Source organism: Chiloscyllium punctatum, chromosome 44, assembly GCF_047496795.1.
Source record: "Chiloscyllium punctatum isolate Juve2018m chromosome 44, sChiPun1.3, whole genome shotgun sequence".
Lineage (NCBI taxonomy): Eukaryota > Metazoa > Chordata > Chondrichthyes > Orectolobiformes > Hemiscylliidae > Chiloscyllium > Chiloscyllium punctatum.
Genome location: NC_092782.1, coordinates 34,712,107 through 34,739,198, shown reverse-complemented (window position 1 = coordinate 34,739,198; position 27,092 = coordinate 34,712,107). Strand labels below are relative to the sequence as shown.

Here is a 27,092-nt window from a genome sequence, read left to right as displayed (position 1 = left end):
ATGTCTTTCCCCTCTCACCTTAAACCCATGCCCTCTAGTTCTGGACTCCCTCACCTCAGGGAAAAGACTTTGTCTATTTATTCTATCAATGCTCCTCATGATTTTATAAACCTCTATAAGTTCACCCCTCAGCCTCCAATGCTCCAGGGAAAACAGACTTAACCTATTTCAACCTCTCCCCATAGCTCAAATCCTCCACCCCGGCAACATCCCTGTAAATCTTTTCTGAACCCTTTCAAGTTTCACAACATCTTTCCGACAGGAATGAGACCAGGATTGCACGCAATATTCCAACAATGGCCTAACCAATGTCCTGGACAGCTGCAGTATGACCTCCCAAATCCTGTACTTAATACTCTGACCAATAAAGGAAAGCATACCAAATGCCTTCTTCACTATCCTATCTACCTGCTAATCCACTTTCAAGGACCTATGAACCTGCACTCCAAGATCTCTTTGTTCAGCAATACTTCCCAGGACCTTACCATTAAGTGTATAAGTCCTGCTAAGATTTGCTTTCCCAAAATGCAGCACTCTGCATTTATCTAAATTAAACTCCATCTGCCACTTCTCAGCCCATTGGCCCATCTGATCAAGATCCCGTTGTATTCTGAGGTAACCTTCTTTGCTGTCCACTGCACCTCCAATTTTGGTGCCATCTGCAAACTAACTTTACCTCTTCTGCTCACATCCAGGTCATTTATATAAATGATGAAAAGTAGTGGACCCAGCATCAACCCTTGTGGCACTCCACTGGTCACAGGCTTCCAGTCCGAAAAGCAATCCTCTCACCACCACCCTCTGTCCTTTATCTTTGAGACAGTTCTGTATCCAAATGGCGAGTTCTCCCTGTATTCCATGAGATCTAACCTTGCTAACCAGTCTCCCAAGGTGCTCTGGGATCCCAAGGCCAATATTGTTTTTTGCCAGTGTCTTTAACTGATGCTCAGAATGCAGGAGCTCATGGTAGAACATGTCATGTGCAATTTTGAATCGGTCTTCCAGTATTTTGCTGAAAGTGATGGTGTTTTGGGCTAGGCTGTACTTCTTGCTATTCCCACTTCTTTAATGTTGACACCATTGAGTTCCTAAATAACCTTGAAACTTTCAGTTAAGTTTTTGATTATGGAGGTAAGAGGAGTGCACAGAGTAGAAACTTAACACTAACATGACACTAACAAGTTCAGGGGAATTGAGCGATCTTTGGATATTGGTCCACAGATTTCTAAAGACAACAGGACAGGTTAATAGAGTAAAGGTGGCATACAAGACACTTGCCTTTATCAGTTTTAACATAGGAGCAGGGAGCTTATATCAGGGCTGTATAGGACATTGGTTAGGCCACAGCTGGACTGCTGGGTTTACTGTCACTACACTATAGGAAGGATATCATTGCATTGGAGGTGGGGCAGAGGAGATTCACTAGGAAGTTGCCTGGTATGGAGCATCTTAGCTATGATGAGAAGTTGGATAAACACAGGTTATTTTCTTTAGAGTTGAGAGAGGTGAATAGGATTGAGGGGCATGGACAGGGTAAATAGAAAGCAGCTGTTTCTGATTCGAAGGTTCAATAATAAGGGTGCATAATTTTAAGGTGAAAAGCATGAGCTTTAGAGGGGATTTGAGGAAACAACAAATTGGTGTTTGGAGGAAACATTCCAAGAGTGTCAATTTGTGTTAAAGCTTGGAGCATATTATAAGGTTCTGGAGCCAGTACTTTGTCTAGATTTAGGTGGAAGGACATTTTTTTTTTCTCTCTCTCCATGTGCTCAAGGCAGGCTTTGTATCCATCTTAATGGTTGATACTGTAGACCATGATTGATATTGCAGGAAAAGTTCCTAATTAAACCTTCAAAAACTTAGGAAACCCGTTCTGGAAAGAAGCATCATTTATTGTTAAACCCTAAAATAGATAGTCCCAGCCTGCGACAGACAGTTCTGAAGACCTATCTCTGCGTCTGCTTTCTTTATATTATAAGTCAGAAGTGCTCTTACACACACATTACCAAATCACTGTGACTCTTTTTTGACTGAGCTATTTTGACTGATGTGGGTCTGCTTTATTTTATTTTGTTTTTGTTTATGAAGGGTTCTGATGATTTCCAACTGGGCTGGCTTTTGCCTGTTATGATAGGAGCTCTTATTCACTGAGCTCCACAAAGAGATTAGTTAGTGATTTCCTTGGAATATTTTTGTTTCTTTTAAAGGTGGGAAAACAGAATTGGATCCAGAATTAAAATTGGCAGCATAAAAAAAAAAGCAATTGAGCAAATGAATCCTAGTGTCCATTCCCAATTCACAGGTTATGCTGTTGGCTGAGGTCCAAACTGCATTCACTTGCATCTAAGCTAGTTACATCTGAAATTTGGGAGACTAAGTTATACTTTTGGATGTGGAGACAATTAATATTCATCCTTTGCCTGCCCAAAGGATCTTGGAGAAATGACTGTTCATGTTGTGGAATGCACAAACCAGTACTTCTTCACCACCACCTTTCCCCCCCCCCCCGACCCCCAACCTTCTCTTCCCCCTCCCCTCCCTCAGGTATTCAATAGGTTTCATAGCTAATGTCCATCTCTTGACCAACACAAGCTTAAGTAGATCATATCATATTGGTCTTTGAAGATTAATATAGTTGGATTATGTTGGCAGACTGCTTTGCCTGTCAAGCACTTTGGGGGTATCCTGAGTTTAAGATGAAACCAGTGTGTCTTGTCTTTATATCTGATTGCTGTACATTACCTCAGTCTTGGATAAACAGCCACCTTTGGTTCACTCCTCATTTCAATAAATAGTTTTCTAACACTTCGTTATTTCTTGTCTTGTTTAATCAGGGAGTAAAATTGTTGTCTTACTTGTATAAGGAAGCTTTGAATAACTGTAGCAATGAGCACTATCCAGTGCTGCTCTCTCTGTTGAAAAGCAGCTGTGAACCATATACAAGGTAACAAAAATAATTGAACTTCTGCTGTTTTACCTCAGTTAATGCATTTTGCAGTGTAATTTGTTATTGTTTTGTTTAAAGAATGTTTTATTTTTAGGTTTGTCTATGACTGGGTTTACAGTGGCATTTGCAGAGATGCATATGGCGAATTCATGATCCAGGTGAATGAGGACTACCTTAACTTTAGAGGTATGGCAGTGCAAGTTAAAATGTACACACCAAAAAAGTATGATTGCAATTTTCTTGCAAATAAAGTTTAATTACTTCTATTACATCATGATTTTTAGGTCCATTCCTGTACTGTGATAGTTGAAGTCTGCTACAGGATTTCACGTTTTCAGCAGCAAAAGGCAGCATTATTATTTTGGGTTTCAATTTTCTTTCTTACAACACAGAAGGAAACCATTTGGCCTACTGCTCCTGTGCTGGCTTTTGCCAGAATAATATGCAACATAAAAGGATATTGCATCAAATTTGCACTGGCCATTTCAAAGTGTCTCACTGCACTGTTGCTTCCCAGCACACCAGCATTTCAAGTATTTCTCTGATTTGCCTTTTAAAAGTTATTGTTGAATCTGCTACCATCACATTTCTTTTAGTCAGTGTATTCCAGATCTTGGCACAGTTCAGTGGCAATTGTCTCCTTATTAATATTTTTTTGTGAAGCCATCTGTAATTGTAATTTTGAGTTGAGAAATATGATTTTCTTTTCACTGTTTTGGAGAAAATAAGTGAAGCGCCACATGGTGTTTGTAATTCTACAATCCACTGTCCAAACTGCCATTGTGGAAGTGAAGACAAGATAATGAACAACAGTAGAATTTATATTTGCTGGGCTCTCTATTTTAGGGGATGATGTTCCTTTATATTTCTTCCATGCTGCTTTCAAATAGAACGTATATAAACTTTTTTTATTCTTTCACTGGACCTACCAGTAGAATTTTCCCAATCCTTGAGAGGCATGAGACTAATGAGAGATTATGGAGCATACCCTGATTTTAAAAAAAAGAGATTCTTGATGTTGAGCAAGGAAAAAAGTCTCATTTTCCCCTTAAGGTTTTAACAGCTAGATGAGAATCTCACGAGTTAGTGATGAGGATCCTATTTCCATGTATTTGCTTCTAATACTAGCTAATCTCAACTAATTTTTATGTTGTTTGTGATTCTCCCAGGTGCTGGTGAGAAGCCAGACAGCACCAGTTTCCAATTTGTAAATTTAAGTAGTTACCTGGCCGATGAAGCTCACCAGTTGCTTCTCAGGGCCTCCATTTTCACCTTCATTGTCCAACACCTGAACACTCCATGGGCAGGAGCACTTGCATCCTTTATACTCAAAAATTGGCATCGACTAAACCTGAACCACACCACTGTGGCCAACCTTCTAGACAGACAGTGGTGGCCTTCCACTAACACAGTATCCCTTCATTCAACTAAGAGGCATTCCCCTTAAGACATGCCAGTTAATTGAAGTCGGTGGGCGGCACAGTGGTTAGCACTGCTGCCTCACAGCGCCAGAGACCCGGGTTCAATTCCCGCCTCAGGCGACTCTCTGTGTGGAGTTTGCACATTCTCCCCGTGTCTGCGTGGGTTTCCTCCGGGTGCTCCGGTTTCCTCCCACACTCCAAAAAAAATATGCAGGTTAGGTGAATTGGTCATGCTAAATTGCCCTTAGTGTTAGGTGCAGGGATAAATGTAGGGAAATGGGTCTGGCTGGGTACGCTTCGGCTGGTTGGTGTGGACTTGTTGGGCTGAAAGGCCTGTTTCCACACTGTAAGTAATCTAATCTAATCTAGTCTAACATCATTGTGGCCGATCTCACCTAACTCAAAAGCCACATCAGCACTTCACTGCTGCACTTTGGACCTCACTGAAATCTTAAATTGCCTTGCTTCTGCCAGGTTGCTGTTTGCTCGAGAATACACAACTATCTCAAATATCTACACAGGATACACCTCTGGGATCTTAGCTTGCTTTCTTAATGATTGTTCGTTAAGAATGATTTCTATTTACTTTGAGGCTCACCGCATCTCTGTCTTATCATACTTCTTAGCACAGACAGAAAGCCAGGCAGCTTGTTATGGTTGCCAGCACAGAGCAGTCAAAGGGCTGATAAGGGCCAGGTGCACACAAGTAGGACTAGTTTAGTTTTGGGATTACGTTCAGCATGAACTGATTGGACTGAAGGGTCTGTTTCGGTGCTTTATGTCTCTTGATTATGTTTATGGTGCTTTGCATAGCTTACAAGGCAACCACATTGCATGTACTTCAATTAACTGGCATGTCTTAAGGGGAATGCCTCTTAGTTGAATGAAGGGATACTGTGTTAGTGGAAGGCCACCACTGTCTGTCTAGAAGGTTGGCCACAGTCATTCCTAGAGGTTTGATTAGTAGGTGTCATGGCAGTCCATGCTAGTGAGAAACTCAACTATGTGGATTGAAACCAATATGCTGGGATGTTGAGATGGGACCTAAAATAGCATGGGAGGAAGTGGGGTAACACAGGAAAAGGTTTTGCAAATCTTTACCACCATCCTGGTGAAAGCAGGTCCTGAGTGACAGAAATGTAGCTGTAAGAGTTGTTAGTGACGGTGGAAGAGCAGAAAAGGTGTTGAGGCACTTTGAGTGAGAGAGAAGGAAGCAGAGGACATGACTGTTTTCTACTTTGGGAGGATGAGGTGGGTGAGAACTGTTGAGTGAAGAATTGCATACTGTAATGATAGTAATACCCTAATATTCTTGGTGGGAGGTCTCTGCAACAGCCGTTACAATAAGTGTGAGGTAACAGAGGGAGAGGTGATACACAGCTTTGCAGATAGCAGCAGTTCATTGGCCTCCTTTTGGTTGAAGAAAACTAGGCCCCTCTCCTCCATCACCCTGTCCACCAGGATGTCCAGGTTACGTACTGTGAAGCAGAGTGCCAGCTTGCCTGTCTTGATAATTTCCTCTATAATAATGGTTGAGCAACAGATTTGGAATGGCAAAACTTGAACTGGTAAGCAACTGAGATTTCAGGTACTTGTGGCATTATGGAATCCCTACTATGTGGAAGCGGGCCATTCAGCCCATCAAGTCTACATCAAACCTCTGAAGAGCATCCCACCTGGACCCACTCCTCTACCCTACCCTATCCTATCCCTGTAACCTTACATTTTCCATGACCAATCCACCTAACCTGCATATCTTTAAACTGTGGGAGGAAACCAGAGCACATGGAGGTAACCCACACAGACATGGGGAGAATGTGCAAACTCCACACACCATGCCTGAAGCTGGAATTGAACTTGGGGCACTGGCGCTGTGAGCAAGCAGTGCTCGCCACTGTGCGACCGTGCCACCCATTGCCAAAACGTGTCAGCACTGATCAGAAATTTGCCTCTGCGATCACATGATTCAACAAGGAGGGCACCAAGGAGGTAGATACATAAGTAAAGAGATGACCAACGGCACGACCTACTGAGGATAACCCACCATGAAAATGACTCTTTGGGCTGCGTCTTCCTATATTTTGACTCATTTTTGACTTTGCTGTTTAATAATTTTCTGAAGTTAATATTGTTCAAAATAACAAGTTTTGGATTCCTTGGGTTGGGTATTTTCAATCCTGGTGTGCTTTTCCAGCGCCACTCTAATCTAGAATCTATTTTCTATCCTGTATACCCTTTGATAAGTTTCTCTTTCTATGTTGATTGTGTGTGTGTGTGTGTGTGTGGCTTTCTGATTCTCGTAGTTCATTTCCTAACAGTAGTTTATAAAAATTTGTGATGGTCCAAGTGCAAACCTAATGAAGAAAGAGAACATGGATTGAATATATATATTTTTTTCAACCATTATTTTAAAATTTATTTACCAGATAAACATTATTGGACCAATGGATATGTCCTTGCTTCTAAAGAGGTTGAAGAGTGTGTCCCTCTTTTCCTTGCTCATGTGGCTTATGACATCTACATCTGTGGAAAAACTATTAACTTGTTGAAACTGTGCTGTCCAATGGTATGACTTTTGGTTTAGAAAACATTCTATTAAATGGAAATTATTGTGTCTGATCGATACTTTGTGTTTATAATTATGACTTGCTATAGCTGAATTTATGCATCTACCACTGTTTAATGAATATTATAGATGTTATTATTGAAACTATATTGCAACTTGCTTAGCATTTCGCTCCCAATTGCTACCTTCTCGTTTACTATCCTACTTTCAGCCTTCCTACTATTGGTCTTTGTTTTTAATATTTTCTGGGTAATTTCCCCTTTAGCTGGAAATTGAGCTGGATGTGACCTCCACTTACTGATTAGGCAGCCAGGGCCACTGAACCCTGAAGATCCATCCCATTATAAAGATGTTAAACTGATCCCTTTCTCAAAACTATTTCCAGATAAGTAGCCAGCCAGTTATGCCCTACATCATTGTGTTTTTCAGAATTCACCTCTTTTTGATATGTGAAGTGCAGGTCAGTAATTCCAGAAACTGTTTTATTTCTAACCCTTTTAGTCTGTTTATAAAGTGTCTATATAGTAGTGAAGGTTGGGGTAGGCACCTAAGCTAAACGAGGAGGAGATGCAGTTTGCACTGTTTGCCAAATTACTGATTCCAGGAAATTTTGCACCAGTTTGAAAGGATTAATTTTTTAAAAATTCAACCATTTGAAAACACATCTATTAGTGTTCTAATCAGCATTTGAAAGATTATACATTATTTTTGGACCCCTATTGATGACCTTCATAGAAATAATTCCTGGAAACTCCCAGTAGTTAACTCCCTGGGGGCAAAACCCCCAGTGTGCTTGGTGGAGCCTGCTTTTAACATTTCCTTTTAAACTTCATACAAAAGATCACAGAAACTTGAATTGCATTTAATATTGGAGTTTGCACATTTTCCCCGTGTCTGCGTGGGTTTGCTCCGGGTGCTCCAGTTTCCTCCCACAGTCAAAAATGTGCAGGTTAGGCGAATTGGTCATGCTAAATTGCCTGTAGTATTAGTTGAAGGGTTAAATGTAGGGGAATGGGTCTGGGAGGGTTGCTCTTCGGAGAGTCGGTGTGGACTTGTTGGGCCTAAGGGCCTTTTTCCACACTGTAAGTAATCTAATCTAATCAAAGTAATCTAATCTAAGTTGGTGTCAAAATTTCCCAATCTTTAGCACCAGTTTTTAAACAGAAAAATTCTTCCATGGTTTGATGCAGATTGGATAGAAGAAGAAATTCTTCATGCCTGGGGTGTTTAGTGCTAGAGGACACAGCCTCAGAATGAAAAGAAGGCCATTTAGAACCTTGAAGGGCGGTGAATATTTTGAATTCTTAACCTCAATGGCTGTGGAGACTCAGTCATTGAACTATGTTCAAGAACAAGAGATTTGAAGATAACAAAGACATCAAACATTGTCAGTGTAGTGCAGCAACTTGTGTTGAGATAGGAAATCAGTCGTGACTTTAAGGTAAAGAAGGCTGAAGAGAACGTTTCAGAACATCTCTGGGACACCCGCATTAACCAACCCCATTGTTTCAGTGAACATCTCTGGGGCACCTGCACTAACCAACCCCACCGCCCTGTGGCTGAACACTTTAACTCCCCTTCCCATTCTGCCAAGGTCTTTTAGGTCCTGGCCTCCTCCATCGCCAAACCCTAACTGCCCAATACCTGGAGGAAGAATACCTCACCTTCAACCTTGGGAACCTCCAACCACACTGGATCAGTGTGGATTTCACTAGTTTTCCCCATTTCTTCCTCCCCCCCACCACTTATCCTAGTCCCAACCTTCCAACACAGCACTGCCCTCTTAGGCCTTACCTTCATCCCACTACTCCCAGATTGTGTGTTCGACATGCGTTGTGACATTGAACATTTTTTCTGTCACCTCCGCTTCCAGATTTACTTTTTCCATCAAGACTTCCACCCATCCTTGGAGGGTCCCTTCTCCTGCCTCCAACACATCCCATCTGCCTGGACACCCTGTGATGGTCTGTTACCTGCTCTCAATCTCTTCATTTCCAACTGCCACAGTGACATAGACTGCCTCAACCTGTCCACCCCTCTCACCCTTGCAATGTGCAGCCCTCCATTCCCACCGCTCTAATACCAATGTCACCATCAAACCAGCAGACACGGGGGGGTGCGCAGTAGTAGTTTGGTGCACCGATCTTTATTGTGCTGAAGCCAGGCACCAACTCGTGGACACCACCAACAACTGTCGTCTCGACCACTGCCTCACCTCCCATCACCAAACCATCTTCTCCCAGACCTTCCGCAAACTCATCACCTCTGGGGATCTCCCATCCACAGCCTCCAACCTCCTAGTCTGGGAACCCCTCACCACCTGATTCTACCTTATACCCAAAATCCACAAACCTGACTGCCCTGGTTGACCCATTGTCTCAGCCTGCTCCTGCCCCACCGAGCCTCTCTCTGCATAACTTGACAATGTCCTGTCCCCTTTAGTCCAGGAACTCCCCACCTACACTCAGGACACCACCCACGCCCTACACCTCCTTCAAGACTTTCATTTCTCTGGCCCCCAACGGCTTATCCTCACCGTGGACGTCCAGTCACTATACATATCTGTCCGCCATGATGAAGGCTCCAAGCCCTCTGTTTCTTCCTCTCGTGCTGACCCAGCCAGTACCCTTCCACTGACACTCTCATTCAACTGGATGAACTGGTCCTCACCCTCAACAACTTCCTTCAATTCTTCCACTTCCTCCAGACCAAAGGGGTAGCCATGGGCACCCGCATGGGCCTCCGCTATGCCTGCCTCTTCGCTGAATACATGGAAAGTGCATCATCAGCAGCTACATTGGCACCATTCCCACCTTTTCCTCTGCGACGTTGATGACTGTATTGGCACCATCTTGTGCTCCCACGAGGAGGTTGAACAGTTCATCAACTTCACAAACACCTTCCACCCGACCTTAAGTTCACCTGGACCATTTCAGATACATCCCTCCCCTTCCTGGACCTATCCATTTCCGGTGACCAACTCAACATGGACATCCACTACAAACCCTTTGAGTCCCACAGCTACTTGGACTACATCTCCTCCCACTCTGCCTCCTGTAAAAATGCTATCCCTCATTCCCAATTCCTCTACCTCTGGTGCATCTGTTCCCAGGAGGACCAATTCCATCATAGAACATTCCAGATGGCCTCCTCCTTCAAAGACTGCATTCCCCCCCCCGCAAAGTCAACGATGCCCTTCAGCACATCTCTTCCACTTCCTGCACCTCTGCCCTTGAACCCACCCCTCTAATTGCAACAAGGATGGAACCCACCCCGCCGCCCGGTCCTCACCTTCCACCCCACCAACCTCTAAATATGCCGCATCATGCTCTGCTGTTTCTGCCACCTACAAACAGACCCACCAACAGATATGTATTCCCTCCCTACCCCTGTGTTTCAGAGAGACCATTCTCTCCGTGACCCTCAGGTCCACGCGCCTGAGGTTAATCAGCCCTCTCTAAATATGTTTGATATATGTTGGTGAGCTTTGTCACATATGAGTAGTTATACACTACAATTCTGAAGCTGCGGGTATGTTCACAAATCACACTACATTAACAAAAGGACTGAAACGTTTTGACAACAGAACATTACATTTCTTTAACAATGTTTTTACTAGTAATGTGATTGTTTTTCTAAAATAACTGAAAGATTTCTTTCACATTGGAAGTAAAAATGTTTTTATTGCTATTTACAAAGAAAGGATTGGCCAACAAATGTTAGTGCCAGCTCACTTGCTAAATAAGTTGCATGGAATTCCTCTTTAAAATCCCTTAATCAGAATATTTATTTTGCTTCCTTTCATTTAGTGCATCCTAGCATTTGTGGGTGGTATAAACAAATCACTTAGTGTGCATAGACATGTTTAAAAGATCCATGGTATGGGTCAGTCAACATTTGCCAGTCGATTTCATGCCATTGAAAGTAAACTAGTAGATCAGTAAATTTGCTTAGAAAAAGAGAAAGAAAAGCATCATTATATACACTCCTACCTCTCAGGCTTCAGTGAAGTTCTGCTTATTTCTTCCATGCTTCATGCTTAGTTATGAGCACTGTTGAAATGTCATGCTCCTCAGTAAGAGAGCAACTTTACTTAACCAGGAGACCACATTCTTCCCTTCCTTGTGACCTCTATGCTTAAGCAGACTTTTATGGGGTTTTTTGCGCTATTAGCAGGGAGTAATTTGCAGCATCTCAGTTGGTACCCTGATTATGATCCATTACTTAAAGACAACTCAGAAGTACTATGGAAACTTCTTTATGGCATGAAAAAGTAGAGGGTAAAATCACTAGTGTCCTTTTGGATAACAGGGCTGCTCTCTTATTAGAGAAGCACGACTGGTTTTAACTTGCGAGGTCACCATGCCTCAGGCAAGTGAAAAGGTTGAGAAGGAGAGGCCTTTGTGGTAACCTCAACTAGTGCAGGAATTGCATCCTGTTTCTGGCATCACTGCATTGCAAACTGGCTGTCCTGCCAACTGAGCTGACAGACCTCCCTCTGTGTATAAACATATATTAAGTGGCTACTTTACTCATGCAACAAAGGAGGGAGTCTTGTGGTTATCTTCGTTTAATGCTATTTTTTCAAGAAGTAATAGAATTATAACTACTTAATTGTGATAAAACATACGTCCTTGCTCTTCGGTCTTACTAATTTATTTGCTTTTTTTTTAAAGCATTACATCTGTTGGTCTGATATTCCTGTTCCCTCCATCTCTGTCACATTTTCCCTGGAGGAACTGGAGGAGATTGAAAGAGACTCTGCTCTTTATGTCAGTCAAATGGAGAGAATAGCTCGTTACAACTCCATCAGCAGAGAGGCAGAGGTAAACTTAAGAAAAGGGCCACCTCACCAGAGATTGTAAATCTAAAGTCAATTAAAAGTAGAATTTTCCACCTTGATTTTAATATGAATCTTGTAGTTCCTACAGTGGGTGCCAAATGTCTGTGCATATTGCCTTTGTAAAGTTTATACCTTTTTTTTGATTTTTAAAATTAGAATTATCAATCAACTTAATATGAAAATTTAGTAAATGCTTCATCACAGCATTTGATTTAAATTGTAAAACAAATTCACTGCAATATAATTTTTCTCTCTCCATACTGAAAATGTTTTGTGGGGAAAGATACTGTAATGATACATGTAATATTTTCTTCTTGGATGTCTGGATTTCTTTTAGTTTGAAATAATGCTGTGCTCTTTGTACCCCTTTTTTGATATACTTTATAGTATGAGCAGTCTCAGTTATACCTTTCTGCCAATTTCTTCCACATCCAAAAAAAAAGTGAAAGATGCAGTCGAGTTTCGTATGTTGTATCTTTTACTACATCTAATCTGAAGAGAGACACTAACACTACATTGTAATCTCTCAAATCAAAAACACTTGGGACTAAGTAATTTTAGAGTTATAGAATGGGTTTACTTTGTCTAATTACAATGTGTGAAACAGAACCCACTATGGATATAAATATTGATTTGAAACATAAAGCAGTAATAAAACATTACAAAGCAGTAATATAAGTTGTTTTATTTATCCAGATGCAATGTCGTCTACATTCTCAGTCCCAGATTACTGTAATAGAATAGTGCTGAGAATTGCTTGGGTGTATTCAGAAAATTTCCAGATAACTAGTGTTTCTGAACAATAGGTTTTTGGACTGAAGATATTGCTGCTTATTAGTCACAGACTGGATGAATTGTACGATATATGAATTAGTCCTCCAGTAGAAAGAGTGTAAATTTCATTCTCCCATTTTTAAAAAATTGAATCTTGTGACATGCTATTCCTTTAAAACATTGAGATGTTTATTTGTCATTCTTAAAAATTGAAGTTTGAATTTCAAAACATTTGTGATGCACCTCTTAGGAATATGTTGCCTTTGCTTAGTCTTTACTGATAAAGCAATAATTTAATCTTTCAGAATCTGAGAAAGGAAATTGCTCAGCAGGAATTGATTGTCCAAGCTCAACGGACAGCTACAAGAGCCATGGCTGCATTTAGAAGTATGTCTTGATTTGAAGTAACATAAGACTCTTTTCTGAATCACAGCCTTCTTTGTATGAAAAAAACTGTAATTTGTAGGATGTCATTATGATTATCTAGTTGATCTCTCAAAGTGGGATAATTCTTTCGTAATGACTACAGACCACAAAAATTGCCATTCAGTCTAGGATTTGGAAATGAGACTCTTATTGACAATCCAGTGTGGTTAACATTTGTAACTTAATAACAAACCTACTTTACTATTTACTGTAATTCCTAAATTACAATAGAAGCCACACTTCAAACATTCCTCTACCTTTAAAGTGTTTTGAGACATTTGGTAATCATGATCAACAGTATATAAATATGAATCTTTATTTACATTATAGTAAAGATAAACTATGGGGTATCTAGTTATCAGTTAAAAGTATGAATATTGAGATGTTTTATTCAGTGAAAACATGAAATACAATTCTTATTGTAATTGAATTATATTAACTGCTGTATTCAGTAGAAGTTGGGTTGAATATTGAACTTTGTAGAAGGACATATTTCTGCTGCTAAGCACTTAAATTATACTAAACAGTTTTTATTATTGTAGATTATGAATCTACAATATGAAATAAAATTGCTATGCTTCATTCTCTTGTAAATATACTATAAATCCCTGAGTTCACTGTAAACTACTGGTATCATAACTTCAAAGTTTTCCGTCACAGACAATAACTTAAATGGTACACTCATTTTTGTACTTTTGATCTGTAGCTAATCAGATAGCAGAAAGGAAGGCTTCTGACGTAAAGAAGCGAGAGCAATTCCTGGAGCTAAAAGAACAACTTGAGAAAGACATAGAGGTACTCATTTTCAATTGTAATAGATTCAAATGCCTTCAAAAAGTAGGAAATAGAAATTGTTTGTTTAATTATTTGTGCAAATAATGTCTGTCCAGAAGAAAACCTTCTAGATAGATTCTATTGTGTTTTAAAATAATTAAACATTGCAGTTAGGAAATACGCAACATCAAGTAAAAACTGATTATCAGGTGAAAGGTAATGGAAAAAAGGAAATGGCCTTAGGATATTTGCTCCATTTGAGTACACAATACTGAGCAAAATACAGTTAGTTGCCTGTAAAGTGAATGTAGTAATGTTATGAAGCTGTGAGTGTATTGTACCTTTTTAAGAAAGTTAAAAGCTAGCAGAACTACCTGACAACACCAAGTGTTCTGAACAAGATATAATGTAACCTTTTGGTCCAACAGCTAGTGTAGCTGGTTGCTTGGAGGCAAAAACAGATTTGAATTAGGCCAATCAGTTTAAATTATAACCCCACCCCCAATCAAGTTTGAATTTAGTATATTGACGATATTAAAAGCCAATGACACAATCCAATGCTTTTGGGGGTATAAGACCAGGAAAAAATGAACAGTTGGGAGAGAACTACCAAAAAACCAACAGATGTAGGCTGCTAGTCAGAACTCTGAGAGGTACCTGTCTATAGAAGGAGTTTGCATAGAGAAAAACATCAACACCGACCTGGAGAGCAAATCTACAGACGTAGATATAGAGAAGATTTGACCACTGGGTGGTCTTGAAACTTGAATTTTTCAGTAAATTTTAATCGGGGGTTTTATCGAACTGGTATTATAGAAGAGAAAGTAAAAGATAAGTTTGAGGAAGGAGTTGTAAATAGTTAGTTAATTATTCTCTGTTAGACTTTAAGGAATAAAGTTGTTAATTTTTACTTTAAATGGTTCTTGGCCTCTTGAATTTTCACAGATTATTGCATGGGATAAGTCTTTTGTGTCGCTGGTTTAAATTAAGCAGGAAAGTTTTACCCCATAACGTAACAGTAACATCTCACCTATTGACTCATAATTTGTATAACAATAGTTATATACACAGTTTTGAAAGGTTAGTGCTTATCTGTTACTGTAAAAACAGTGCCCAAGTTGAAACCATCTAATAGGTTAATTTTTATTTTGCTTAGCGTCGAAATGCAGCTAAACGTCAAGAAATGGAAAAAGACTTAATGCAGCTGCAGGCATTTAGAGACCAGGAAATAAAAAAGGAAGAATTGGAGAGAAGGGCAAGGTAATAACATTCTTGAAAATATGTGCACTATGCTATTAGAAGATGGGACAGAGAGAGAAGATTAATGTCAAGCTATATTGTTTTTATCTATTTACAATGCAATTTCACTGCATAATTTGTTTTGCAATGTTATTCCCAACTCAAATAGGATCTCACAATTCAGTTTACTTCATGGGTTGTTTCTGTAGTCAGTGGATTATACTTCTTAGGTTCATAATTCTGTTGTTAAGCTATCTACTGAAAGCTGAACGCAATACTTAAAATCTGATGACTCTTGTACTGTTTGATCACGAATTCTATTTACTTGCTTTGATTTTATAGTTCAGTACTGCATTGCTAGTGCTGATTGTAACTCAATGTTGACTGGACATCTTGGGAACCAGGTCAGCCAAGACCTATTTTGGTTTTGGGTTAGGCTGTTTCAAAACTGTTAATATAACATACACATCGTCTATTTTCTGTTACAATGTTTTGTAATTTACACTGATATGTACTACTGTTAGTGATGGATGTTCAACCCATTCTGTACATTTTGAACTGCTCCTTCTGATCTCTCATATCTTGTGTTCTTAGTATGTTACAAATTCAGAGTTTCAGAATCTTAGCACCATTGTTGTTGATTTGAAATGGTCGTGCCCCCAGCTCCCATAGGAACAGGAATAGATTCTTCAGCTCCTTGAACCTTTTGAACCATTCATTTAGTTCGTGCTGATTTGTACCTCAACTCTGTTTACCCATAATTGATCTGTAGATCATAACAAGCTAATCTAATAAAATGCAGTCATTATTAACTTGTTAACTTTCAATTGAACCAGCTTCCACAGACTTTTGAGGAAGTCTATATTTCTGCAACTCGTATTGAAAAAATGCCTCCATACGTGGTGAAATTGTCTAATTTTTAACATTTTCCCTATTGTTCTTTATTTCCCCTCTAGAGAAAATAAATTTTCTGTCGGCTCTGTTGAATGATTTTAAAGACCACATTTGATAAACTCTTCAGCAGTGTGTGCTTCACTGAATAAAAGCCAAGTTTTTGAAGGCCATGCTCATAATTTTATCTTGAAACCTTGGCATAATTCTGAATCTACACTAAAACCCCTCCAAAACCATGTACCTTTCCTGATGTGCAGTCACTGTAAGGGCCTATGAGCTTACCAAGGCTGTGTAAATCTGAAGCTTTCCTTTCTAATCTTTGTATTCCAGTTCAGTCAGGACGAGTATCAGTTAGCCCTTTTGATTTATTTTCTAATATAGCTTTTATTAGACATGTGCCTAATTCTTTTGTTTGTCACATTTTTAGTCTCTCACTCAGAAACAAATATTCAGTTGTAATTCTCTTCTATTCAAAGCGATTGATGTTGGCCTTGCCCATATCACTTGTGATTATTTTGTCTACTTGCCTATCTTCCCAGGTATCTGTCTAGCTTCTTGAACTTAATTGTGCCATCTGAAAAGCTATGTCACTGATTTGCTTCAAAATCGCAGTGCTCATCTTAGGCAGAACCTCATATGCTCTTTCAAAAGCCAGTGCAGGCAATATGCATTGTCATATTAATGTCCATATTTTTAGTGACCTTACAAAGATTCTACTAGGTTATCTGATATTGACCCTCTAATAAATACTGTAGTTTATATCATTCGCCCCAAGTTTAATTTTGTGAAGTTTTTAACATGGTAGTGAACATCAAATTCAGTACTTTTAATTTCCAAGACTAAAGTTTAAAAAAAGGTGCTGACAATACTGGTCAGGCAACACCAATGGAGAGCGATAGGCAGTTAAAATGTCAAGTTGGTGGCATTTCATCAAAACTTCAATGTTTTTCTATATATTTGAGTCTATTGTTGACTAAGGAGATTCTCATTTGGGGATCTTTGCAGTTTTAAGATAAAATTTAAATTTACTTTATTTCAGACAACAGTTAATTGAACATTACAGCAACTTATCAGAGGAAGCAGCAAAACGAGAACAGAGAGCCTTGTGGAAAATTCAGAGGCACAAGTTAGAAACTGCGCGTACTGACTTTTTCCACAATGATCAAAAAAAGCTTCAGGTAGTTGGGCAAGTACTTGATTGTATGTTCAAATTGTACGACTTGTAATATGATTTTTAAAAATAAACAGTTTCCATTTATTGCTTATCCTTAACTTTTTTAACCTCTTAGGCATTGCTAGAGAGGCTGCCATTTGGAGATCAGAGGGAGAAATTGGATGTAATTGCTGGATTGGATCAGCGGCAACATGAACCATTGAATAAAGGTTCAGATTCTCAAGAGTTGAGCGTTGAGGTATAGTCCTGCAGTTGCATTTCATCTCCAAATATTTGCTTTTTATATTTTTTTTAACACACAAGCTGATAATTCTTGGAACACAGGGCACTGTGGGAACAAAACTTGTCCCTTATTTTTAGCAAATAGTATTGATCATTTCTATTTTTGACTTGTTGCTAAAATTAGTAAGGATAGGAATTTTGGACCCATATTGAATAAGTTTTTTTTGCAATGTATTAAATGCCATTGTTCAACTTTGTTTCAGGCCACATCATATGAAAACCGAATACTCAACAAGAAGGAAAATCTATATGCACCAGTGAATGAAGCAGCCTCAACTGTAGCTGCACAGACTGATTTACTTCTCTTCCAAGAAGTGCCCCTACAATCAAGGGTCCATCTTTATAAGGTTGAACCCCGACATGAAGCTTCCCTGGACTCTAATTCACAAGATCAGCCTATTTGTAGTAATCCTAATCAGAAAGAAGTAAGCTTACTTGATATAAGTTTTGAGGATTTTCTTCCAAGTGAGCAACAGCAACCTGGAACTATCCTTGAAACAGTTAAACAAGACCCAATACTTGATCTGGCTCTGAAGGAAATAGGTTCAGAACTATCAGACGAGAAAAAAGACATTGCAATTGACAAAGATAAATATGATTTCAGTATTTCTTCAATGGCTTCTGCAGCTTCTCATAAAATATTACAGGGCAAAAAACCTTCAGAGGTGGATTTAGGAATGCCCCAGTGGCAAGTTCATGGACATCATTCCGCTTCACACATCAGAGCTGCAGGATATACAACAGATCATATGCCTTCAGGCCCGCACACCAATATTCATGGTTCTGTGCCTCATTCAAACCTAAATACAAGTGAATACATAGCCAGTGTTGAACCAGCCAGACCACAATGGAATGTTCATGGGCATGTTTCAGAATCTAACATACGGGTTAGTGATCATATGAGTAATGTTGAGCCATCTCGACCACGATGGAATATTCATGGGCATGTATCAAAAAGCAATATACAAGTTGGTGAGCATGTTTCAAATATTGAACAGTCTTGGCCACAGGCAAATATCCATGGGCATGCATCACAAGCCAATATACAAGTTGGTGAGCATGTTTCAAATATTGAACAGTCTTGGCCACAGGCAAATATCCATGGGCATGCATCACAAGCCAATATACAAGTTGGTGAGCATGTTTCAAATATTGAACAGTCTTGGCCACAGGCAAATATCCATGGGCATGCATCACAAGCAAATATACAAGTTGGTGAGTATGTTTCTAATGTAGAGCCATATCGAGCGAGATGGAACATCCATGGCCATGTGTCACAAAGCAACATTCAGCTTGGCATGAGTGTGTCTGGTAGTGCACCATCTGAAGCACAATGGAATATTTGCAGTGAATCAGCACAACCTCCAATTAACATTGGACAACCTGCACCTAATGTAGAAACGCCTGTATTTGGTTGCGCATCTTTTCAGCATCCTTCTTATTCAAATATCAGGATAGGAGAATGGTCACCAGATGTGGAAGCAAATTTGATCCCAAGACAAAAGGCTTGTGTTGGTCCTTCAACTGGTTCTACAATGCAAGAAATATTGTATAACAAAGAAATACAAGTAGGAAGAGTGGTGTCAAATAAATCGGATGAAATACAAAATGCAAATGTTATACACACTATTAGCCCTGAAGAAAAAGTCGAAAACACTGTCAAATCCAAACTGGGCACAACTCTTCAGAGTCCTGAACTTGACCTAAATGAAAATCAAAATGAAGTAAAAAATGAATCGCAAGGTAGGAAATGCAAGGCCATTGCTGGGATTCACAGCTTCAACGGTGCAACCATTTTCATAACAACTGAAATTTTATTCTCTACTGTTATCTGTAAAGTAAAAATTGACAAAAACCTATACATGTTACAGCTAGTTAAACTATTCATATCTTGGCATTCACATATTGATTAGCATATAAATTACAAGTTGCTTTATAGTACTATGCAAATGATTTAGATTCTCAATATTCTCAATGTGTTCATATTTGTCCCTTAATTATCATTTGCAGGTAACTGTGAAAATCCCAAAAATGGTAGTTCAGAAAACGCAGCATCTCTCCAGCCTCTTCAAATCACGTGTTCTCAAGATGAGGTATTTTGTCTTTGATATGGAATTCAGTCGATATTTTTGTCGCTGGTTATTGTGGAGAGCACTTGACCCTAATGTGCATCCTGATGAAGTGAAATAATGACCAGTGAAAATTCCAGGGCATGGTAAAAGGTGTGGGGCAGTGGGGATGCTACACTGGAAAGCTTTGGAGATAAGAAATCTGTAAGAGTTTCCCTTGAGTCCTGTCACATGTTTCAAATTTCCTTCCAATTGGTTTCCCAGGCAGTAGTTAGTGAGATTAATAGACTGGCTGGGATAGCAGTCAGAAAGTCATCAAAATCTTCATTGGCTTTCAGGATGGGATGGATGTTAGGTTAGTAGACCAGGAACGATCTCCTTCTGGCACAAAAGCAGAACGATAAAGGCATTTGACAGGGCCAGTCCTTTGCGCCTCAGTTTGTCTGTCCAGGTTACTCAGGAGCCTGGCAGTGGGTGAGTGGGAGTGGAAAAAAAACCTAAGTTCAAATGCAGGCACCCAGCCTTCTTAAAATAGTTTAGTAGCAGGCCGACCACCTAAGAACAGACTGCTGTAGGAGAATTTGAATTTGTATTGTCCAAATAATCGTCCAATTCCTTGGGTTGCTGGCTTCAAAACATAATTGCTACACATTGTATCCTTTTTGTATGATTATGGCTGTTTATGGTTTGTCATTTTACTTGAATTTTATACCAAATTGTTATTTCTGCAACCACAAGATCTTAATTGAAAGGATTTCCAAATCAATGCAAGTACATTTTTAATCAGTGTAGATTTTATGCATGTGGTTAGTATATTGAATTTTCTTAGCTAAATATTTCTTTAAAAACGTCAATGCCCATATGTATAGTTGACAAAAATTGGGTTCTAGAAGTGAATTATTATTTTTATCTTTCAGAATAAAAACTCATTAGAACTGCATAGGGTTTGTCCTCAAGAAAGAAATGAGTGTGATTCAGAATCTACAGAGCAAGTTCTAATGGATACAGCAAGTGATCATGTGAGCTTTGCAACACAACCTATCCAAGAAGCAGCTATTGAGACTTCAACATGGGAGAAAGAACAGGCCTATCTCAAAAGCTTGGCAGACCAGTATTGTGTAGAACATTACCGGGATAATTATGAATTGATGTGTGAGTATGTACTGTTTGAAGAATATATTTCCAATGTGCTGTTTTGATACTTGTCACTGAAAGCATTATAAAATTTAATATTAAAATGGCTGTATTTCTTTGTGGTGTTAAAGAAAACCGATGAAGACGTTTTTCTTGCTCTTTTAGACATAGAGAAATCTTTGAATCACTTGCTGAGTGTTGACGTAAGGTTACTGGCTCATGATTGCTGTCATAAATGCATGTAAGCAAGCTCCTGTGATTGACAACAAATTTGAATTCCACTGGTTTTCTGAATTATCTATTTATCCTATATTAATGTGAAATGAGTTCTTTTTCAAAAATAATGATTTTAATCAGTAACAGTATATAATTGCTTAGGGGCTGTTGTAGCACAGTGGTAATGTCTCATCCTCTAGTTCAGGAAACCTGGATTCAATTCCCACCTGCTCAAGAGATGTGTAATATCTCTGAACAGGTTGGTTAGGAAATATCTATACCAGTAGCTTTTAGGAAAATGCGAAGTGATATCTCCTTCCATTGAAAAGCAAATAAGAATTTAATGGATCTGAGAAAGGAGGAATACAACCTGAAATTAGAAAATGGATTTGTATCACTACTATTAATGATAAAACACAGATGCCCTTGAAGGGATCGCTTCATTTTTGTTTATAATGAAATTAATATACATATTGAAGCATAGCTGTTTTAAAATCATTTCAAATGCATGAGGATTTTTGATTTGCCTGATATTTCTAAACCTTATTTCCCAAGGATTGTAAGGGTGTCATCTCTTGCCTGGATGACTGGTAGAAATTTCTAGATAGATTCAGTGAATCCCTGCTGTCAATGTGGAGTTTTATTCAAAAGGTGGTTGAGCTAAAACTGGAGTTGCAAGATTGTTGCACCAATTCTCTAATCCATGTTCCTTTTGAATGAAGTTTCACTCTGGCAACACGTGATTACTGAATTCATCTTTTAATTCTTCGGACTTGATTTTAAGTTTGTGTACATTATTCGTTGTTTCAGCTGAGCCACCTATCACGCATCTACTTCAGAATGTGATAAGTGAACCCGATTTATTGCCCTTGGATCCTTCAGTTCGTAGAGCAACAGATGCAACAGCAGTGCAAGCAAGTAGTCTCATCTCACTTCCAGTACTAATGAAGCATTCCATCACAGCTCCGCTTATAGCACAGTAAGTATTTTTGACTGAAATGGCTGTTGTCACGGTAGCAATTTCTTTAAGTTAGTGATGCAGATCAGCATGGTAATTTTACGAGCTCTGACTGAGAGCCACATTTCATATACTGAAAATCTGGAAAAGAATAGGCCAGGAAAAATAATTTGAGAAGGAAAATGACAGTTAAAATTTAAATCTTTAATTCTATTATATCACCACTTCAATTTACAAGTTTTGGGTTGGACAGATGTAAGTTTCAAAGTAAATTTGACAATAATAGGATGCTAATTGAAACAACATATGTACATATATATATAAAAGCAAAATACTGCAGATATTGGAAATCTGAAATCTGCTTGAGAAACCTGTCTGGCAGCAGCTGTGGAGAAACAAAATATGTTTAGAGGAACATGTATGTACATAGTTGCTTTTAGTAAAGCATCACAAGGCACTTCACAGGAGCATCAACTAACCACACAAGGAACTATAAGGGATGATGGTCAAAGAGGAATATTTTAAAGAGCATCCAAAAGGAGGAAAGAGGAGTGGGAAGATTGAATTCCAGAGCTTAGTTCTTGGCAAACAAAGGCATGGTTGCAACAGTGGCATGGTGACAACTGGGGATGATGAAGACTCTAGAATTTGAGAAGCACAAATAATCTTAGATGAATGAATAGAATTAGAGGAAATTACAAAGATAGGGAGGTGCAAGCCCATTCAGGGATTTACAGACATGAGCGTTTTAAAATTGCTATGAATTTTAAATGCTGCTATTTGATAGTGGAAAGAGCGCATGTTTATTAAGAGGCAATCTGCATTCATCTTAAGTAACCAAAAGCAGCAATCAGTCTCAAAGATGGTGCTGTTGGAAATTCTGAGCTAACATTTTCAGCTAGAGGTTGTGTGTCTTCTGGGACACCCAAGATAATCACTCTGCTCTTCCAGCCACTTCACACCAGGAGTTATAATTGCTAGATTGTATTTTACGACTCAGGGGACTTCTCACTTGGCGGAAAACAATGCTATTTTGATATTTACATGGACCATGTGATTGTGTCATTAAATTTCTCTTTTTAAAAAAAAGCACAGTTTCAAGGACCCTTCTCTTCCTAGTTAGTGTCCGCTGCACCTTCTCTTCACTTCCTGCTGACCCAGCACCTGGGCATGTAACAATAACAAGTATATCGTTTTGGATATTCTTGTTGGGGGGAGGAGGTGGACTTACCAGGAGTAAGCCATGGGGTACAGGTCTCTGGCACAGAGTCAGTCCCTGTTGCTCAGAAGGGAACAGGGAGAGGAGTAGACCATTAGTCATTGAGGACTCCATAGTTAGGGGGACAGATGGGATATTCTGTGGGAATGAGAGACTCTCAGTTGGTGTGATGGCTCTAGTGTCAGTGTTCGTGATGTTTGGTATATCTGGTCGGCATGGACAGGTTGGACCACAGGGTCTGTTTCCATGTTGTACATCTCTATGACTCTATGTCTTGGATTAGACAATAGACAATAGATGCAGGAGTAGGCCATTCAGCCCTTCGAGCCTGCACCGCCATTCAATATGATCATGGCTGATCATTCCCAATCAGTATCCTGTTCCAGCCTTATCTCCATAACCTTTGACTCCACTATCTTTAAGAGCTCTATCCAATTCTTTCTTAAATGAATCCAGAGACTGGGCCTCCACTGCCCTCTGGGGCAGAGCATTCCACACAGCCACCACTCTCTGGGTGAAGTAGTTTCTCCTCATCTCTGTCCTAAATGGTCTACCCCGTATTTTTAAGTTGTGTCCTCTGGTTCGGCACTCCCCCATCAGCGGAAATATGTTTCCTCCTGCCAGAGTGTCCAATCCTTTCATAATCCTATACGTTTCAATCAGATCCCCTCTCAGTCTTCTAAACTCAAGGGTATACAAGCCCAGTCGCTTCAGTCTTTCCGTGTAAGGCAATCCTGCCATTCCGGGAATTGACCTCGTGAACCTACGCTGCACTCCCTCAATAGCCAGAATGTCTCTCCTCAAATTTGGAGACCAGAACTGTACACAGTACTCCAGGTGTGGTCTCACCAGGGCCCTGTATAGCTGCAGAAGCACCTCTTTGCTTCTATACTCAATTCCTCTTGTTATGAAGGCCAGCATGCTATTAGCCTTCTTCACTACCTGCTGTACCTGCATGCTTGCCTTCATTGACTGGTGGACAAGAACACCCAGATCTCTCTGAACCAGCCCCTTTAACTAATTTGATACCATTGAGGTAGTAATCTGCCTTCCTGTTCTTGCCACCAAAGTGGATAACCAGACATTTATCTACATTAAACTGCATCTGCCCACTCACCTAACTTGTCCAGGTCACCCTGTAATCTCCTAACATCCTCATCACATTTCACCCTACCACCCAGCTTTGTATCATCAGCAAATTTGCTAATGTTATTGCTGATACCATCTTCTATATCATTTACATATATTGTAAAAAGCTGCGGTCCCAGCACGGATCCCTGCGGTACCCCACTGGTCACTGCCTGCCATTCCGAAATGGAGCCGTTAATCACTACCCTTTGTTTCCTATTAGCCAACCAATTCTCTATCCAATCTAGTACTTTGCCCCCAATACTATGCGCCCTAATTTTACTCATTAACCTCTTGTGTGGGACTTTATCAAAAGCTTTCTGAAAGTCCAGGTACACTACATCCACTGGATCTCCCTCGTCCATCTTCCGAGTTACATCCTCAAAAAATTCCAGCAGATTAGTCAAGCATGATTTCCCCTTCATAAATCCATGCTGACTCTGTCCTATCCTGTTACTATTATCCAGATGTGCCGTAATTTCATCCTTTATAATAGACTCCAGCATCTTTCCCACCACTGAGGTCAGACTAACTGGTCTATAATTTCCTGCTTTCTCCCGCCCACCCCTCTTAAAAAGTGGCACAACATTAGCTGCCCTCCAATCCTCAGGAACCGACCCCGATTCTATTGAACTCTGGAAAATAATCACCAGCGCATCCACGATTTCCCGAGCCACCTCCTTCAGTACCCTGGGATGCAGGCCATCAGGTCCCGGAGACTTATCAACCTTCAGACCTAACAGTCTCTCCAACACCAAATCCTGGCAAATATAAATTCCCTTAAGTTCAGGTCCTTCAGCCACTGTTACCTCAGGGAGATTGCTTGTGTCTTCCCCAGTGAACACCGATCTGAAGTACCCATTTAATTCCTCTGCCATTTCTTTGTACCCAGTAATATATTCCCCTGTTTCTGTCTTCAAGGACCCAATTTTTGTCCTAACCATTTTTTTGCCTTGGACATACCTAAAAAAGCTTTTACTATCCTCCTTTATATTCTTGGCCAGTTTACCTTCGTACCTCATTTTTTCTCTGCGTATTTCCTTCTTACTAATCCTCTGTTGTTCTTTAAAAGCTTCCCAGTCCTCAGTTTTCCCACTTATCTTCGCTAAGTTATACTTTTTCTCTTTTAACTTTATATGTTTCTTTACTTCCCTCGTCAGCCACGGTCGCCCATGTCTCCTCCTGGGATCTTTCTTCCTTTTAGGAATGAACTGATCTTGCAACTTCTGCATTATACACAGAAATATCCGCCATTGTTCCTCCACGGTCTTCCCTGTTAAGGTATTGCACCATTGAACTTTGGCCAGTTGCTCCCTCATAGCTCCATATTTCCCTTTATTCAACTGAAATATTGTCACTTCCGATTGTACCCACTCCCTCTCAAATTGCAGATTGAAGCTTATTGTATTATGGTCACTACTTCCCAATGGCTCCATCACTTCGAGGTCACTGACCAATTCTGGTTCGTTACACAATACCAGATCCAGAATCGCCTTATCTCTGGTCGGCTCCAGCACCAGCTGGTCTAAAAATCCATCTCTGAGGCACTCCACAAAGTCTCTTTCTTGAGGCCCGATACCATCCTGATTCTCCCAGTCTACCTGCATGTTAAAATCCCCCATAACAACTGTAGTAACATCTTTGCGACAAGCCAATTTCAACTCCTGATTCAACTTACATCCGACATCCAGACTACTGTTTGGGGGCCTGTAGATGACTCCCATGAGGGTCTTTTTACCCTTAGTGTTTCGAAGCTCTATCCACACTGACTCTACATCCCCTGACTCTAGGTCCCCCCGCGCAAGGGACTGAATATCCTCCCTTACCAACAAGGCCACCCCACCCCCTCTGCCCGTCAGTCTGTCCTTACGATAGCACGTGTAGCCTTGAATATTCATTCCCAGGCCCTGTCCCCATGAAGCCACGTCTCAGTTATCCCCACAATATCGTATCTGCCAATTTCCAAAAGAGCCTCAAGCTCATCCACCTTGTGTCTAATGCTTCGTGCATTCATATATAGAATTTTTTTGTGTTTTCGGGATCTGTAAGTGGGGTAGGGGGAAGCGACACCAAGTCGTGGTCCACATCGGCACCAACGATATAGGTAGGAAAAGGGATGGGGTGTAATGCAGAAATTCAAGGACCTAGGGTCGAAGCTTAGAGCTCGAACAAAGAGTTGTTATCTCTGGTTTGTTACCCGTGCCACCTGCAAGCGAAACAAGGAATAGGGAGAGAGAGCAGATGAACACGTGGCTACAGGGATGGTGCACGAGGGAGCGATTCAGATGCCTGGATAATTGGGGCTTATTCTGGAGTAGGTGGGACCTCTACAAATGGGATGGTCTACACCTGAACCAGAGGGGTACCATTATCCTGGGAGGGAGGTTTGCTAATGCTGTTCAGGAGAATTTAAAATAATTCATCAGGGGGATGGGAAGCTGAATTGTAGCTCCAGTGTACAGGAGGTTAGGAGTCATGAGGTCATGAATAAGGTTTCAAGGTCACAGGAGTGTACCGGCAGGCAGGAATGTGGTTTGAAGTGTGTCTACTTCAAAACCAGGAGCATCCGGAATAAAGGTGGGTGAACTTGCAGCATGGCTTGGTACCTGGGACTTCGATGCTGTGGCTATTTTGGGGACATGGATAGAGCAGGGACGGGAATAGTTATCGCAGGTTCTGGGGTTTAGATGTTTCAGTAAGAACAGGGAAGGTGGTAGAAGAGGGAGGGGTGTGTCATTATTCGTCAAGGGCAGTATTATGATGGCAGAAACAATGTTTGATGAGGACTCCTCTACTGAGATAGTTTGGGCTGAGGTTAGAAACAGGAAAGGAAAGGTCACCCTGTTGAGCATATATCCCTGCCACCCAGGTTGATAGAGTTGTTAAGAAGGTGTACAGTGTGTTAGTGTTTATTGGTAGAGGGATTGAGTTTTAAAGCCATGAGGTCCTGTTGCAGCAGTGCAAAACTCTGGTGTGGCCGCACCAGGAGTGCTATGTACAGTTCTGGTCACCGCATTAAAGGAAGGAT

The 27,092-nt window shown here is 40.2% G+C and overlaps 1 protein-coding gene across 2 annotated transcripts in view; it reads left to right on the top strand.

Moving 5' to 3' along the window:
* The window catches only part of tubgcp6 (tubulin gamma complex component 6), a 61,566-nt gene that overhangs the window by 20,445 nt on the left and 14,029 nt on the right, over positions 1 to 27,092 (top strand). For both annotated transcript variants that reach the window (XM_072562603.1, XM_072562602.1), the window contains exons 8-20: positions 2,835 to 2,944; positions 3,042 to 3,133; positions 6,795 to 6,934; positions 11,611 to 11,760; positions 12,857 to 12,938; positions 13,684 to 13,772; positions 14,908 to 15,011; positions 16,924 to 17,062; positions 17,174 to 17,296; positions 17,544 to 19,083; positions 19,351 to 19,433; positions 20,327 to 20,561; positions 21,570 to 21,738. In XM_072562603.1, coding sequence (XP_072418704.1) covers positions 2,835 to 2,944; positions 3,042 to 3,133; positions 6,795 to 6,934; positions 11,611 to 11,760; positions 12,857 to 12,938; positions 13,684 to 13,772; positions 14,908 to 15,011; positions 16,924 to 17,062; positions 17,174 to 17,296; positions 17,544 to 19,083; positions 19,351 to 19,433; positions 20,327 to 20,561; positions 21,570 to 21,738 — 3,056 coding nt within the window. The remainder of the gene's footprint in view (positions 1 to 2,834; positions 2,945 to 3,041; positions 3,134 to 6,794; positions 6,935 to 11,610; positions 11,761 to 12,856; positions 12,939 to 13,683; positions 13,773 to 14,907; positions 15,012 to 16,923; positions 17,063 to 17,173; positions 17,297 to 17,543; positions 19,084 to 19,350; positions 19,434 to 20,326; positions 20,562 to 21,569; positions 21,739 to 27,092) is intronic.